The sequence below is a fragment of the Phoca vitulina genome, unplaced genomic scaffold (assembly GCF_004348235.1).
Source record: "Phoca vitulina isolate PV1807 unplaced genomic scaffold, GSC_HSeal_1.0 scaffold9, whole genome shotgun sequence".
Taxonomy (NCBI): domain Eukaryota; kingdom Metazoa; phylum Chordata; class Mammalia; order Carnivora; family Phocidae; genus Phoca; species Phoca vitulina.
In genome coordinates, this window is record NW_022589712.1 from 15,818,098 (window position 1) to 15,836,247 (window position 18,150).

At 44.4% G+C, this 18,150-nt stretch overlaps 1 protein-coding gene across 6 annotated transcripts in view; it reads right to left on the reverse strand.

Moving 5' to 3' along the window:
* The window catches only part of PLEKHG1 (pleckstrin homology and RhoGEF domain containing G1), a 223,253-nt gene that overhangs the window by 21,931 nt on the left and 183,172 nt on the right, over nucleotides 1-18,150 (reverse strand). For all 6 annotated transcript variants that reach the window (XM_032407660.1, XM_032407664.1, XM_032407663.1 and 3 more), the window contains 6 exons: nucleotides 15,589-15,635; nucleotides 11,701-11,851; nucleotides 8,522-8,653; nucleotides 5,719-5,901; nucleotides 5,538-5,633; nucleotides 5,248-5,334 (listed from right to left, as the gene is read on the reverse strand). In XM_032407660.1, the coding sequence (XP_032263551.1) occupies nucleotides 5,248-5,334; nucleotides 5,538-5,633; nucleotides 5,719-5,901; nucleotides 8,522-8,653; nucleotides 11,701-11,851; nucleotides 15,589-15,635 (696 nt within the window). The remainder of the gene's footprint in view (nucleotides 1-5,247; nucleotides 5,335-5,537; nucleotides 5,634-5,718; nucleotides 5,902-8,521; nucleotides 8,654-11,700; nucleotides 11,852-15,588; nucleotides 15,636-18,150) is intronic.

Below are 18,150 nucleotides of genomic sequence, written 5' to 3' on the forward strand. Positions count from 1 at the left end.
CCAACGAAGTTACCACCCGCCTGCCAAGGGATTGGGCCAGATAATCCTCAACTCTGGCTTTCTTCTCCTTTCAACCCCAACCTTCGCAGCTTTAATGCTTTGAGGCTTCTTTTTATTGTTATTGCTGCCAATGGTATTAATGTTTAGGGAAATACAAAAAGATAGTTAATTACCCTAACATGAATCATGTTGCCTGAGGATTCAAAAAGGGGAAAAAAAAATTACTTTAGGTAGCCTATCTTGCTCCCCCCATGTCATTTTCATAGTTCAAGAGTCATGTAACTTAACCTCCAAACATTGGGCTAAAAATCACCTTAAAAATAATTTAATTGTATTTTTAAAAAAGATTTTATTTATTTATTTGACAGAGAGAGAGATAGTGAGAGCAGGAACACAAGCAGGGGGAGTGGGAGAGGGAGAAGCAGGCTTCCCGCTGAGCAGGGAGCCCGATGTGGGACTCGATCCCAGGACCCTGGGATCATGACCTGAGCCGAAGGCAGACGCTTAACGACTGAGCCACCCAGGCGCCCCAATTTAATTGTATTTTGTTGCAATCTCTGATAGTGAGGTAAAAATATTTAGGCTAAATGGTAATATTTAGTTACACACACACACACACACACACACACAAAGGAGGGAGGTTAATGCAACCACTTAAGTGAGAAAACAAATGGTTATATTTTTATGACACTGATATTTTTATCATCTCGTCAGTTTGGGATTACTAGTTGGAATGAATTTCAAACACAGATGTGAGCTCAATTTCTGTGAAGTGCATTTCCAGAACCAGGTGAATATATAAAATGCAGAAGGCTCTACTTTTATCTTTGTTCTCAATCCAGAGGAGAGTGAGTGTATATATCATGTATATGGATGAACAAAATGGCTATTTCCAAGAAGTTTCCTGGTATCTATAAACTTAGACTTTAAGAACTCAGTATTTTTTGCCCCCATCTTGACACTGAATTTCAGAAAAGTACTATTCCCACATTTTCCTCTAGGAGTCAGCCAGGGACCATCACTGAACTGAACGACCGGAAGGAGGTTGTGAGTCACACAAATGAATTTCCAACAGCTTGTGGTTAACTGTGTTAGACTGGTGAGGCGTTTTTTTGAGGTTTACAAAAATTCCCCGTTATGCATTTCTTTTATTTACTAGGAATAAACAGATTTTGAAAGCTTTGGAGAAAGAGATTTAAGAAAAAGTCTTGAAGAAAGGAGTGAAAAGTTCAACTTAATAATAAACTTGCTTAAATAAAATGGAAAATTATTAGTACATTATAGTGGATCAAGTATCTTTTTTTTTTTTTTTTTTTTCCTTTAAAGATTTTATTTATTTATTTGACAGGGAGAGACAGCCAGAGAGAGAACACAAGCAGGGTAAGTGGGAGAGAGAGAAGCAGGCCTCCCGCCGAGCAGGGAGCCCGATATGGGGCTCGATCCCAGGACCCCGGGATCATGACCCGAGCCGAAGGCAGACGCTTAACGACTGAGCCACCCAGGCGCCCCTAGTGGATCAAGTATCTTAAGTAAGTGTTTTCCACTGGGAGCAATGTGGCTAAGGCTTGCTCCCTGGACCCAGACAGACCTGGGTCTGACTCAGGCTCAGGCATGTATGAGCTGTGTAAACAGCAGAGCACTTACTGTCGCTGAGCTTCTGCTCTTACTTCTCTAGAATGGGGAGAATAAGGCCTTCCTCAGAAGGTGTTTTGCTGAGGGCGAAATACAAAGTAGTTAGCACACTGTATGTGTGCTCAAGAAGTTGTAGCTGAAAAAATAATGTTCAGTTCTAAAAGGGTCGGGAATTTGGGTAAAAAAGTGCAATTCTATTGTGACTACATGAACCATTTTATTTTATTTTATTTTATTTTTTAAAAGATTTTATTTATTTGACACAGAGAGAGCGACAGCGAGAGAGGGAACACAAGCGGGGGGAGTGGGAGAGGGAGAAGCAGGCTTCCCGCGGAGCAGGGAGCCCGACGCGGGGCTCGATGCCAGGACCCTGGGAAGGCAGACGCTTAACGACTGAGCCACCCAGGCGCCCCTATATGAACCATTTTAACGCATAAAGGGAAAATGGCCTGGAATACAAACGTCTTGTGGGGGAGAAAGAGGACAGGCATGCAAGCTGGTCTGGTTTTGCAATGGCCTTTCAGAATCCTGTGGCAGCTTTGATTTTCCCAGGAGACAGGTGAACCGTAGGTGGGGCATATCAAAGACACTTTGTCATTGCTCAGGGCATTCCAAGGCACAGGGCCAGCAACTGAATAACTAACCATGAAGAAAACGCAATCACTTCTCTGCATGAGCTCCCTTACATCTCACAACACCCTGATGAAATGAGACTCATGCTTAACTCAAAGCACACACCTATGCACATTCATTTCCTGGGCACCAAATCAGTGCTGACAGTCCCTGAGAACGAGCTTCAAATGCTTCTCAAAATACACAGAGCAAAATAGACGTTCCTTTCTCAGGAATGTCCCTGTTCCTTATCCGCCCCTCCCTCCCCCCCCAGTTCTATTCTCATGACCACCATCCCACCTTCTGCTCCATTTCCCCCAGCCCAGCAAGGACCTTTTCACCATCCACATGGACAATCCATTCTCCACCCTCACCTTAGCTCCTAGCCACTTTATCTCTGATAACCTTTCCCTCCACTCCAGAACAGCAACACACAATCAGAGCGGCCCCCAGGACCTTAGCAGTGCCCAGAACTCTAAAAGCTCCCTTTTCAACTACAGACATCTGTATTTCCATCTCTCCACCTTTAACTCTTTTTAAGCCAGTTCTTGGACTCCGCAGGCCCCCGGTCCTTCAAGCCATGCCTATTCTCTCTGTTGGCTTCACTCTCCACTCAGCCTGGAAATCATGTTCATTCACTGTGCTGATTGGCACCCACCTTCCCCTGTGCTGCTAATCTTCCCCTTTAGTGGCTCTGCTGAGCCTCACCTTGGGGAACCCCCCTGCGCTGTGGTTCCTCAACACTAGCTTCCAAGTTGCTGAGCGGATTTCCAAATGACCTCATCACACTGATCCGTGGTGACCCACGTCATTCAGGTGTTGGATGCACAAATTATTGTCGTCATCCCTACAGACTGGTCCATTTCCTTTAGCAAGTGTTCTGAGCCTTGCCACTTTCCCTCAGGTGCCCAAACCCACCTGGGCTCCTCGCACCAGACACACGACAACATCACCAACTCCAGTGAAATCAAACTCTATATCTTCACTCAAGTCCGTCTCAAAGGCTCTCTGTCCTGTCTCATCTTTCTTCTCCCCCAGCTCTGGGAAGGAGGTTTCAAACTTCCCAGACTACCCCTTCACCCAGCGCTCCTGATCCCACCCTTCCAGCTCCCCAAGGTGGATTCCAAAGAGCACCGCTCTGCTCATCATTATGCTCTCCTTCCCTTTCCCCTTCCCGCTGCCCACTGTCACGTCCATGGTGTTCTTCACCTATGCCAAGGGTCTTGCTCTGATCTCGCCTCTCCTCAAACCACCACCTTGCATCCTTTCTGCACTTTGTTAAAGAAGTCTGCACTCAGTCTGCTGCTTCTCATTTCTGCTTTTCTCTCCAACGCCCTGCAAGCTCTCCCTGAACTCTTAGCTGCCGAACCGAATATCTACGTTTCTGTTTGAATCTGTCGTGACGTCCGCAGCATTTGAGACTCTTGTTACCCTCTCCCTCTTTGAGATCCTTTCTTTCCATTGTCACCGCATCCTTCTCCTTCGGTTTTCTCACTGCCTCCCTGGTCACTCTCCCTTTGGTGGTCCTCGAAGTCCCCGCCGGTTCGCAGATCACTGAGATGTCGCCATTCCCAGGGGTTCTTTCCTTTACACGATTTTACGGGCCATCCTATCGAAGCTCAGGGCCCAGGGACTGTGTCAAGAGAGCCTCCAGAGCCGCAGCTCCCAAGACCGGAATTCCCACCTGGGCTGACTCGCCTCCGCACAGGCAGAGCGAGAGCTCCTCCTGATCCCATCCGACCGGTTCCTTCCCTTGGCAGCTTATCTCAGAACTCAACACTGTCTTCCCGGCCCAACCCCTGACTCATCCTTGCCTCCTATTTCTCCCTCCTCATGCACCTAGTGGGCAACATATTGTTCCCTCTGCCTCTGTGAAAGCTTTTGCATCTGCTCCCCCTCTGTTGCTGGGCCCCGCCCCGGAAGTGCCCCTCACCTCTTTTCTAGACTACTGTGGTGGCTTGCTAATTCTTCTCCACCCTTCAGTGTCACTCCTTCAACTCATTTATCACCCTGTCCCTAAGGGTCCCCCTCTCAGAACACAGGTGAGACCATGCCATCCCCTTTCTCCAAAGCCTTTAGTAGTTTCCTACCACCAATACACCAGACTCCTTAGTGTGTGCCTTCAAAGACCTTTGTAGACCAGCAGGCTGCCTTCCACTTCTCCAGCCTCACCACCTACTCCATCTCCTGAGGACTCAGCCCTTCCACCTAGGCACCGACTGTGTGCTGTGAACACGGTGCACCCATTCATATCTCTTTGTTTTTGTTTATGCTGTTCCCTCAGCCTGGTCTTCCTCTTCCTCCACCTAATAAATATATTCTTCATCCTTCCAGACTGAGGTAAAAGGCATTTCCTTCCTTTCCCCATTCAACTGTAATTGAACACTTTATCCTCCCACAACACTTGGCTTATACCTCAATTAATTCATCCTCTTTAGCAAACAGTTTGTTGTTTATATGGCTAGCTCCCTCATTGACAAATTCCTTCACAGCTGAGTCTGTATCTTTTTTCCCCTAGCATTCTCACAGAACCTAAGCTAGCTCTATTCACAATAGGCGCTTAGTGTAGCTTTGAACACTTCTCACAACTGTATTCTACTAGTTCTCTAGAAATTTTCTTATAGTCTTTTACTAATTTTTTCTTTGCTCAAGCCCAGAAAGAAAGTATAACAACAACAATTATAAAAAACAAACAAAAAAAACCTTTGGGGGTGCCTGGGTGGCTTAGTCAGGTAAGTGTCTGGCTCTTGGTTTTGGCTCAGGTCATGATCGCAGGGTCCTGGGATCAAGCCCTGCATCGGACTCCACTTAAAAAAAAAAACAACCTTTGACAATCTCCCTACATGTGAATCTTCTTAATATACCTGACTGGTTTAATTGATCCCATATGTATCCTCTCTCTCAATTTTCTTTATTTTGAAGGTGAACGTTTATTCCTGTTAGGCTGCCTTCTGGGACTTGAATTCCTTCACATTTTACTGTTTGTTGACCTCATCATCTTACCTTAGCTGGGATCTTGGCTGCGTGGTTCTCTAGGATCAGCCTCTTCAGGTGCAGAACCCAGAGGCGTTTGTCCTGCTGGGATTTAGCCTACCAGAAGGCAATGTGGACAGTCAGACGACTCACGCCTCCCCCACTCACGAGATTCAGACCCTCTGATAACCCTCCGACAAGGTGGGAAATACACTGCGTGGCCAGAAGGCTCTGGAAAGGCCAGCCGGCACATGGCGCTCCTCATTTCCAAGAGTGAGCCCTGCGGGGGTGGGGTGGGGTTGGGGGGGCTCTGATGTTACCTGAACTGTGTGCTGCAGCTTCGGGTTCTTATAGTGGAAGACGCTGAAGCTGAGCGGCTCCTTGGGTATCACTTCCACAAGCATGAGGTTGCCACACTGAGCGGGAGAGCAGAGGGAGGGTGAGGCACGCTTGGAAGAGAACGGAACGAAGCCCTGACCCATGACCAACATTGAGACCTACCAGGATGTGGGCTTTGTATGTAAACGTGTCGTCTCTCTTCTTTGTGATGAGCAGCAGCTTGTCAAAGAGGAAGAGCGTCCGCTCGTTCTTGGCACGCTGGATGCGAAAGGTGCCTTCCAGCACCAGTTCCCCATAGCTGGTCAGGTCTGGCCCCTTCCAGTTAGTGAGCAGACTCTGGATCTCCTGAAAAAGTGACCATTCCGTGTGACTACACAGGAGGTGGGGAGACGTGGCAACGAGGACAAGGTGGCCCATTTGCTGAGTCTCAAGAACAGTATCTAACTATCTCTGACTGGGTCTAATGGCTCTATTTGGTGTCCAGTGGTGTCTAATGATCCATGACCTGAATCCACAGGTGCGGGTGCCGTCACTTAAGGGCTAACAGAAATGAATCAAGTTGTCAGTTGATAAGTTGCCAATTACTTATTTCCATTCCTTGATAATCCCTCTTCTACGGCTGGGGACAGCAGTTACGTCTCTCAGAAGCAGGGGGAAGGGGCCACAGGTATGTGACCTTCTCCGATAGGCATCTTTCCCTTGACATTCTCACTCATATTCTCTGCACAAAAGCTTTCAGAGCGACTGATGTGCAAACCTTCTTCCAGAAACTGAAATCCATACTACATATAAGTAACTCATAACTACGGCCCGTGAGAAGTCACGGAAGATACATCTTAGAAATTTCCTGATATTAATCCCGTTTATTTGGGGAAAGGAAATGAAGTTCGTCACCACTATGTTTTTAATGGTACTTGATAAATATCAATTGAGAACATGACTTTGAAGTATCTTTGGGATTTACTGTCCATCCATATCAACGTTTTTTAAGGAAGCTGGTTTTTTTTTACTGTTTTGAGAAACGAAAATATTCACAAACAGCATTTAATTAAGTGACAACCCCAAATTTCACTGGTTGAAAGTAGAAGTGGATAGAAATGGAGATAAAAGTCTGAGCCACAGCCTGATTTAGCAGGGTCTTCAGAATGCCAAACAGATTCAGAAGGCATGAAAAACCAGTCATTTAGCCATTTCTGAATATGCAACGGACATTATGTCCACAGAACACGTGGCTGATGACACATTAAACCTTTTCTGTTATAAAAACCAGACGTGGCCTGAAAGATGAGAATGTCCCCTTCCCTCCATTTTTGAGCATCAATTGCCTCATACCACATTCTGGCTGCCTATAGATGAATCCTAGAGTTTTTGAATTTATGAGCTGAATAATGTGTCTTTTTTCCTGAGTTGGGCATAGGTACTCTGCACAGTGTGGAGTCACTCTGGGCTTTCATGTCTCACTCCAGGGACACGCAGGAGCCTGTGATCAGCCTCTAGGCCCGCATGACCTTTTGTTTTTTTTTTTTTTATTTTTAAAAAAATATTATATTTATTTATTTGAGAGGGAGAGAGCACAAGCCAGGGAGCGGGAGGGGGGAGGGAGAGAGAGAGAAGCAGACTCCCTGCTAAGCAGAGCGCCCCACACAGGGCTCGGTCCCAGAACCCTGAGATCATGACCTGAGTTGAAGGCAGACACTTAAATGACTGAGCCACCCAGCACCCCGACTTTTTTTTTTAATTTTAATTTTTTTTTATGTATGTTTGTATGTATTTTAAGATTTTATTTATTTATTTGACAGAGAGAGAGAGGGCACACATCAGAGGGAGAGGGAGAAGTAGACTCCCGGCTAAGCAGGGAGCCCGATGTGGGACTTGATCCCAGGACCCCAGGATCATGACCTGAGCCAAAGGCAGATGCTTAACCGCCTGAGCCATCCAGGCACCTGACCTTTTGTTTTTAAATAGTGCCCGGGACATGATCATTGGCTTAGCATTCATCAAATGTCTCCAAGGATTTCAGGTCCAAAACATTGGTGCTGGAAGGAGCCTTAGCAAAGTTCTTGTCTGTCTTATTTTAGAAATGAGGACCCTAATATGCAATGGTGAGCTTTGTCCCAAGTGGAACTGCAAAGAACCTGCTTCCAGACTTAGCTCTCCTTTCTCTGAGTCCCTGCCCCGTACCACACACGTACCAACCCACAATTTTGCATTCACTAGGGAGACAGGAAATGAGGCTCAAAAACCCTTTCAACAGCTTAGAGAAAGTTGCTTCCAATAAGAATTTATTTGTAATTAACCTAAGATAAGGGCGTGGGAGACTCCAATTTATAACTTGGGTAATTGAAGGGGCTATGAGCAAACTCTTAGTTTAAAAGTTATAATGTAACTTCTCTCCTTTTTTTTTTTTTTAAAGATTTTATTTATTTATTTGAGAGAGAGAATGAGATAGAGCATGAGAGGGTCAGAGGGAGAAGCAGACTCCCTGCCGAGCAGGGAGCCCGATGTGGGACTCGATCCCGGGACTCCAGGATCATGACCTGAGCCGAAGGCAGTCGCTTAACCAACTGAGCCACCCAGGCGCCCAAAAGTTATAATGTAACTTCTCTTAAAATATCACGTTAAACAGTGATCAGTATTAGCCATGTCCTGATCTTTCTTCAAGGAGACCTACTGACGAAGATCATGGATGAAATGCAACACTTGAGCAGCCTTAATATCTGATCTGGAAAATGGTAGGGGCGCCTGGGTGGCTCAGTTGGTGAAGCATCTGCCCTTGGCTCAGGTCATGATCGAGTCCCACGTCTGGCTCCCTGCTCAGTGGGGGGCCTGCTTCTCCCTCTGCCTCTGCCCCCTCCCCCTGCTCATGCTCTCTCAAAGAAATAAAATCTTAAAAAAAACCCAAAGAACATGGTCATAGGTCAGTGTCCCCGCAGCTCCGCCAGGCGCCGCCAGCTCAAGGGCTTACCTGCAACCGGACTGCGTGCTCATGCTTCCTCTTCATGTCGTTGATGTGCCAAGCCACTCTCTGCATCGTGTCGATAGCATCGAGCACCACATCATAGCCCTCTGTGTCCTTGTCAAGGTGATTTTCTATTTCCTTTAAAAAAAAAAGACAGAACTAGCTATTTTCACTTTTTTTTTTCACACAGGGCATCTCTATGATGAGCTCCTTGTATTTTACTTTTGCCTATTTATTTACACACCACCATCATGCCTTAAGAGTCTGAGATGACTTACCAGAGATACCTGCAAGAAAATGGTAAGACAGGAATGAAAACGGGGGGGGGGAGGGGAGGAAAAATAGAAGTGGGTTAGAATTTCACGACGAGGATAAAAGAAAACACTATACAGTCCATTAAGTCTCACAGAGATGCTCCAGTTATAACAGACACAAGAGTTGCTATTACAGTTGGAGACTAGCGAGTTTCCTGGTGGCCAATGTAGTAGGGTTCTCACCCTTACAGGATAGAAGACATACTTTCCTTTTTCTCCCAGAGGAAATAAAGGTGTCACACCGGACTGCGTAACAGACTAAACCATAGAGTGGACATGATCTTTAAAAGTACATCTATAGCAAGTGCCTTTTCATGTAGTCAAGGCTTTAAAGCCCCAAAGAAAGTTCACAAAAGACAAGTCTTCAGATTGTCGAGGATGATCTCATGGTTCAAGTATTCTCTGGGGATCAGTACTCAGCTTAGCACTGGAGTTCCACAATCCCAGGGCCACGAAAGGGACATGATCTCTGCTCTGATTCTTTCCAGCACATAAGACACATGTCCCTAGACCCCTCAAGAGCCCCTTATGGAGAGGGACTGTTGTATCATCTAATTCTTTATCTATTCAATAGTAACTACCAGAGAGGGTGGTCAATAAATGCTTATTAAGTTGAAGCTCTACCTTCTTAAAACAGTAACAGTAACCTACATAAATATGTAAAACAGTAAGAAGATATTATAGTCAATGAGATCATTTCTGGGACATCGATGATGTGCATAATCATTAAGCCAAAGGATGGAGGTTGAATCTTATGGTATAACTTATGAAGGTTAGTTCCATTATTTTATAATTCTACTTCGTAGGATTCCTACTTCAAGTTTTCCATCTAAGCTTGAAACTGGGAAGGAATTTGCATTTTCTTTTCACGCTCAGACTCAGCTGTTAGAAAGGTACTATGAAACTATACCACTAAAATAAGAGCTCCCAGGTAAGCTCCAGATCAACAGCAGATTAAAAAAAAATAATAATTTCTTCTTTTGGTCTGAGAGGCAGTCCTGTTCAACAACAAACAGACTCGGGAGTACAGAGTGTATTCTTGTGCGGATCTTCATGGATGGCTACACAACTTTGAAGTGATGTAAATGACACAGAAGGAACACTCTAAATCACCCATAAAAGCAAAAATACTTCAAAGGCAACCAGAAGTTAGTTTTTGATTAATCTAACCACTGTTCTTCATTACCAGCTGTTATGGATGGAATGTCTGTGTCCCCCCCAGAAGCCACATGTTGAAATCCTAACCCCCATTGTGCTGGTCTCAGGATGTGGGGCCTTTGGGAGGTGATTAGGTCATGAGGGTGGAGCCCTCATGGGTGGGATTAGTGCTCTTATAAAAGGGATCCTGGGGAGCTCTCGCCTCTTTCCACCATATAAGGAAACAAGAATGCAACCCAGGACAGCGACATCATCAGAACCTGACCAGACTGGCACCTTGATCTTGGCCTTCCAACCTCTAGAACTGTGAGAAATAAATGTTTGCTGTTGAAGCCACCCAGGCTATGGTATTTTCTTATAGGAGCCTAAACTAAGACACCGGTTCCTAATTTAGAGGGTAAGGGCTATTTTTCCCTATTAATTACCTTTTTGTAAGGATCTTGACTTGTTATGTTTCACATGCTTAAGTAACTGCCATCTTAGACTTTGCTTTTGATCGATGGCCACCCAACTCTCTAGAAGGCTATATTTAGAGATTATTGAGACACACTAGTCTTAAATGCCATATTAGCAGAGTCCAGCAGAGATCTATCCTGGGACAGGCATTATCTCAGCATTTTTTGGACACTGGTTTAGCAAATTAATCCCACTAATCTAAGAGGTCACGAGTATTAGTTTAACAATTAAAGTGATATTCCTGATGTGGCTTCACAGGACATAAGATTCTCCAAACCCAGGCAAACAAAGCTGAGAAATTCCTAGCAGAGTTGGACCATAAGCGTTCTTAAAATTGTACATGTTTGTGAACTGAGCAAAATTGGAATGATTATCCAAGCTGGGAACCTGGAATCATTTAAAAAGAGATACAAATAAATTGCAGGCATGGTGATACAGATAAGAGCTCTGGATTCAAATTTTAAGATTTTAATGTAGTATGAAAATAATTAAACAAAAACAATAGCTCACTTTTATGGACTGCCTGTGAGCTACAGTGAACATGGACAATTTACAGGATTTGAACCCAGAGCCTGGACCCTAACCACCATGCTAGGTCTTCCTTGTGTTATAAGGGCAATCCAATCCTACTGACCCAATGGAAATGACTTGCAACAGAACTTTTCCCCAATTTTATCAACCTCCTTAGAGGAAGACATGAGAATGTGAGAGCTATGTCTACCTTTGTTTATAAAGCCTCCATGCATTGTATACAAATAATGGGAAATGCAACAAATACAATGAAGTGATGCTAAGCCCCGCTCAAAGATCATTCATCACACCACTCATTGGTCTTCTCCTTTTTTGGCACCTTCTCTTTGCTCATACAAAAGCCAATCTATGACAGATAGCTCTCCTGCCCAACTGCCTACTGAATCTAGGCTCGTGGAGATAAGACACATAAAAATCTGTTTTTCATTACGGTGATAGCTCTCTATCTGAAACCATTCACTGCCCAGAGCGAGGTATTCCTAAGCCCTATCAGAATTAGAGCTAAAATGAATCTTTTCACTTGGCTGGTGTCAATGGGGCTGCAGGCCCAGAATATAAATATCTCTAATTCCTCAAAGCAGATTAGTCCGTTGTAAAGTATGAGTGTGGAAAACGTTTCCATATGTCCACAGCCTGTTCTGATATTTTTTCCCCGAAGCTTAATGGAGGATAAATGCACAAAATCACCATCCCCTGGAAAGTATTCAAGGGCAGGCAGAAACTTACATGCAAAAGGAGATGATATTTGAGAATCCGCTGAACTGGTTTCAAGAGATAGGACCCCAGAGGCAGAGAGTGTTTCAGAGTTTCCTGACGTTCCCTGAAGAATTTGGCCAGCATCTTGTTCCGCATGCACTCTGTTAACACAGCCACTGACCTGCAGGAAGGACACATTTTTATCTCAGTTGTAATAGTGAGATGGGTATGTAAGTTTTAAATGCCCTAAAACAGGTGGGGCAGCAAGAGCTATAGCTAGACTAAAATGCCTCTGGACAAATTAGAAAAAGGTGTCTCTTTGGGCGGATGGATTAGAAAAAGGCACAAGAAAAAGCTGGTTGCACATGGACAGATGGCTTCTAAGCAGCAAGCTCCTCCCTTCTAGGGATGAAGTCCCTGGCCAGGACACATGCTTGGCAAAAGGGGGATCTGAGTCAGATGTTAGCCCCCAGTTGCGTCCCATATGGGTATCCGTGCAGTGCACGAACCACACATTTGTATTCAGTCTGCACAGGTCAGACTGCAAGGACGGGGCACCTCTATACTAGGAAAAAAGGAGCTCATTCTTCAGTAGAGCCAGCCCCGTGCCGGGCATTTGTCACCCCTTCTGCCAGCTGCCTTTGTAGAATGCACAAACTGCCTGATACTCCGTGCAGATCTTTGGAGACCGTGGCCCACAAGTTAACTTCCCTTTGAGAATCTCTGAACAGATCCCTCTAAAGACAGTTTCTGAAACAGCTAGAGAACTTCACTTCTTAGGGAGTGTGCCTCAGTGGACTCGGAAAGCAGGTCAGAATTCCTTCTGCATCCCAGCTTCCCCAAAGGTAGTAAGTATAGCCCCCTAACACCCCAGGGGAATAGTTGAACCAGTGTTCATATCTTATACATGAAAGCCAGTGGGCTTGTGAAGTCACACACACATACGTAAATTAAAATCGTATGGTCTCATAACTTAGAAGAAAGCAGGTGGAAGTGATTTCAGCCCCTCTCTCCCCAAGGCAGTAATATGTTTTCAGGATTAATTTAGAAAATTAGGGCCAAATTAGACTCCTTGGAAGGAATTGAAATGGAGGTCTCTTAATGAACCTATTAGAATCACTTTTGTGCCCATCTGCTTTGAGAATTATCTGTCCAAACGGATTTATTTCCCCCAGAAGTTGAGATTTCAAAACTACTCCTTATCATGTAGCCGAGGGTCTTTTTAAAGGTTCTTCCAGAGCCAGAATCGGCTGCCCAGTTGCCCTTTGGCCATCTGAAGGCTTCAGCTTGTGCCCACGGACAGGACACCTGCAACAAATTGGGAGCACACTGAACTCCAGGTTCAGGGCCCAGGGAGACATCTGAGGACAATGACCTGACAGGGCCTGGGCCCCTCCTTCGGGAAAGGAGGGAAGGCTTGTGTCTCTTCCCAGCGAAACTGCTGGGGCATGACTGGTATGAAGAAGGTGGACATCTGTCAGGGTGTGCCGGCGACATTTAATATCTCTAGCCTGGATCCAAAGGGAGAAGAAATGTTGTCAGATGGGCTGAAACACCTGGCACTCTTGGCTTGTTAAGAGAGGGAAAAGGAGACCGGGGCTTCAGAAAGCAAACTGATTGGAGAAAAGGAGCCAAGAGGAAATATTTTTCTATGAATATGAAAACCATACAATTGGGCAAGAACCGGACACGCCTACTTCACTGAGCATGCCTTGTGACCATCTCTCTGCTAACCTGTTTCTTTCCTTCTTCAAAGTTGAAGATATACGATAAAAAAGAAAACATGAAAATACAAAAAAACCCCAAATAGAAAAAAACACTTCCTCCAGGAAACTGTTCTTAACTCTCCTCCCTGGGACTTACTACTCCTTTCTCTCATGCATCTTTAGCTTCCAGTACACACGACTGAGTCCGTACTTACATTAATTTGTATTTATTGATTTGATCTTCCCTAACACCCTATTCCACAATTGCATTTAGTTGAATTTGATGCTCAAAAAAACCCTAAAAGTTGCTAGAAGACAAGGATATTAGTTCCTATTTCCTGCCAACACACGGTGCGCTTGGGACCAGGCTCCATGGTGTTCTTACATGAATGCTTTTGCCTGTCTTTTGACCCTGAAGCAGCCTCATAGAGAAAAAGCTGCCTTTATTTTGTACTCTCTTATTACTAAGTCCGAAAAATCTTCTTAATATAAACTTCCCAAATTGCAAATTCAGAAGTCATTTCTTCAAATGGCATGTGTATAATGAAACTTATACAGACATAATCCCCCAGACAAGCCCCTCCAGGGTCTCCCATGCTGATAATGGGGTCAAGAAATGTGTTGAATCTTTGGAGTTTGATTTTTTTTTTTCCCCTTTCCCTTTGATGCTGAGTGGAGAAGTTGAAGGCCGATTCTGTGATTTCTCTGGATTGGGGTGTGGTGCCATGCTGGATTTTAGCTTCCGGTTCATGGGATTTAGTTGGTGCATCCTACAATTTTCTGGGTACCTTCAGCATAGAGGTGGAAACAAATACTACAGGAGAGAGCATTAAGTGAAACTGTGTAAACTATGGGTGTGTCTACTGATAAGGATATGGTGATAGCGTACTAACTGGCATGTGGGTTTTGGTGGGTTTTGTTTGGTTTTTAGGGAAACCTGGGAAAAGCGCAGTTGGTTGCTAACCAAATAAATCCCCACAGCACAATATCCTGACCAATGTTTAGAGAGGGAGACTACAGTCCTCCAGTGGAAAGTATTTGTACGTAAGTCTCAGCCTCTGGCTTCATGCCTCTGAATCCAAATTGGCTTTCTGAGGCCACTTCCGAGCAGGGGTCCTATTTGTTCTTCCTTGCTGTGGTAGCTGTGGGGGCAGGGAGGGCAGCCTACTGGCTTCTAGGTGGATCCTGCTACCCACTTTAGCCTTAGGGACAGGTTTCCACCAAGACACACAACAGAGCCTGTCGCTCTTATCTTCCCGGCTTGTCCCCAAGATAGCAACTCAAGTTCTGCTGAGAAACTTTACAAGGACGTAGTAGAAACCTTGTAGGTCCGAGGTTGGAGAAACCTTGATTCGAATCCTAGCTGGGCCACCCATCAGCTATGTGGTCCCCATAAAATCAGCAAACTATCGGAGTCTCGGTTCCTTCATGCACACACTGGGTTGGGGCAGGGGCGATGATGAGGAAGCAACTGTTGAGAACCTATCATCCCGTGCCCTGCACTGTGATGGATGCTTCACTTTTCTGGAATCCCTTGACATCTCTGGATTATTGTGCAAGTTAAATTCAACAACATTTTGCATTTATAGCATTTAACACAGTGATTAGGACTCAAGAAATGCTCAATAAAAGTCTTTTGCTGAAAAAAAGAAATGACGACAGTGACCTTGGGCCTGGCTCCCTTACTGAAATGGTCATGATATTGTCCATATGGCATTCCCTGAACCCCCCCCCCCCGAACCCCCCCACCCCCGTCCCGCTGTGTGGCTCCCTGGGTCAGCAAAACTGAAGCCAAGATCCAGGTGAGACGAGGAGTCCTTTTTACATAGTTCTCAGAGCTTATATAGTAAAAATATAAGATATTTTACCCCAGCTAGATTATATAAACTCATTCTATGTGCATCCCAAATTCTTCAAAACGTGCCACACATACAAGAGGGGTAACGGGCAAGAATTAGACACCTCACGATCTTTTTGGTCTCTCTCACGGTCTTTCACAATGTCCCTCCCACTGGTTCTGCCGGGAGTCCCTAAGCTGAATGGATCCCTATCTGGCTACCCCGTAATCCGTTCTCAGCACGCTGTGCGGTCTCTCCATGGCGTTCAGCGCAGTGCCAGGCACAGAACGCCTACCACCAGCACGCATGGGACCCCTCAGCCTGAACCCGGATGCGAACACAGAGATGCACAGCTGCACACCGACAACGTGTACCTTGGATAGTTAGTGCAGTACTGCGTGTAAATGTGGAAATCTTCACTCTGCAAGGAAACAAGAGACGTTCAGACGCAAAAAAAAAGCACAGGCATCAGTAGGCATTTAAAAACAATAAAAAGAAATACCATTCATACCCGTAAATTTGGCTCTGTCATCACGCAGGCCTGCCTGAGCCCCCGTGGCAATGACCTATACCTTTTTATCTACCTTGTTTCACACTAGAATCCACCTCGACTTGAACTCATCTGAGGTCAATAAACACTTACTGAGCACCTGCTATGTTAGGTGAATCTGGTGAAAAGGAAGAGGAAGAAAGTAAGGTTTCTGCCCCAGGTACTTATAGTCCTCCATTGGATTTGCAACGTGAAAGAGAAATAGAAGTAGGTAATTTAATTATGGTGGTAAGAACACGGTAGAAGTATGTGCAGGGCACAAGAAAGCCGCCATAAACTTTCAGGCCCTCACGTATACAATTATCTCTGCCCACTGTTTTTCCTACCTCTTGCAATGGATAGCCACTATGCATTCTTTGACATTGAACTTAGGCTTTATTTCCTCCAAGGAGCCTCCCTGGAGCTTGGGCAGAGCCCACTGCTCCTACTCTGGGCTTCCCCAACACCCAAACCTCTAGTAGCATTTGCCAAACGACAGTGACATTTTCTCTGTCTCTCTGTCTCCCACTCTAGGCTGTGAGTTCCTGCAAGGTAGGGGCCGTATGGTGTTCATCTGGCACAGATTGCTCATTGAACCACAGAATCCCCCTCTTTTCTACTAAACTGAAAATTATTTGAGAGCAGGAGTCCTTGATCTTGCAAACTCTAACATGGAATTACATTATGAAAAAGAGACATTACGTTATTTTGGTGGTATTTCATATTCTGCTCTTTTTACTTCTTAAGCTACTTCATGCTAGATTCACATGTGACTCCAAGACAGTGACTTTTTTTTTGTAATTTTAATGCTTTAATTTTTTTCTTATTTAAAAGGAATGTCTACTTAGAATCCCTTCTGTTCACTTGACTAGGATTAGATTTAAAATTTGATACTATAGAAAGTCTCCAGCATATATATATATATATATATATAAAAGTAGAGAGGATGGTATAATGAATCACCAAGTATCCATCACCTGACCTCAGTAGTAACTCATGATCTATATCCACCTACTACCGTTTCCCCATCCCTCTGAAGCAAATTCTAGACATCAGATCACCGCACTTGTAAATATTTTAGTATATATCTCCAGTATAAGGACTTTTATAAAGAAGCATCACCACAATGCCATTATCATATTTAAATAATTCCATAATGTGAATATTCAACAGTCACTATTCAAATTTCCTATCTTCTTAATTTTCTTTTTTTAAATAGTTGGCCTATTTGATTTGGAGTCCAAATAACTCCACAAAGCAACCGGCTGGTATCTCTTAAGACTCTTCTAATCGATAAATTCCTCCCTTTATCCTTTTTCCCCTTGCAATTTAGTTGAAGAAACCAGATGGTTTATCCTACAGAGTTTCTCATGGTCTGTTTTGCTGGTTATATCCCTACGGTTTCCTTTAATATGTTCCCCTGCCCCCTGCACTGGTGCGGTTCGGGGGAGATTGGATAGATTTAGGTTCCACAGTTTGGCAGGAATGCATCATAATTGTATCGTGCTTCCATCAGGAGGCACAGAATATCTGGTTGTCTCTCTGTGATGTTAACCACCACTGGTCATTATTGCCTGATCCATTAATTCATTAGGAGCTGCCAGGAGGTGGTATCTCTGACTCTGCTATTCCTTCCTCATTTATTAGCCAGAATCTTTCCAAAAAAAGGAACTTCCTTCTATTAACTGTTACCCTGCAGCTTGTAGTTGGTATGGGACAGACAGGATGAATGCCTGATTCTTTCCCTCTGTTTTCAAGATAACGCATTGGTTTTCTAGCATCCCACAAAAGCCACCATTCTGGGTTTTTTAATCACTGTGAATTCATGAATATAAACATATTTAATGGGTTTCAGTTGTTTCTAATTAATTATCTTTACTGATGCTGAAATGATCCTAGCTTTGGTCAGCAGGAGCCTCTTCTTTAGTATTCGTGACCTGACCTACAGACTCTGGGAGCTTCCTTATTTTCCGGAATGACAAGATGTTCCAGACCACCTTATACATTTCCTGCCCCACACTCATTCTTCACGGGGCCCTGATTCCTCTTGGGTGCAAGTTGTATTTGGAGACCACAGTCTGGGTATCAGAGATGGTCTTGCCACTGGGTTAATCATTATTTCTAGGCCCTTTCAGTGGACAGACTCAGGAATATGGTGTTTTTTAAACATAAAATACATTCTTGGTTCAAACGTGCAATTCTGATTCAGGATTACAGTGGTTTTAATTAGCCTCATGATTACCCTGTGTTTTCTGTCTCCTCCCAAATCCAGTTCAATGACACTAACATAAATACTCATTTGTTTTATCCCACAATACACTCGATTTCAGCATAACAATACCAACACCACCATATTTGGTATCATTACTGACAACAGTTAAAAGTGTATTTGCTGTATTTTCTCCAT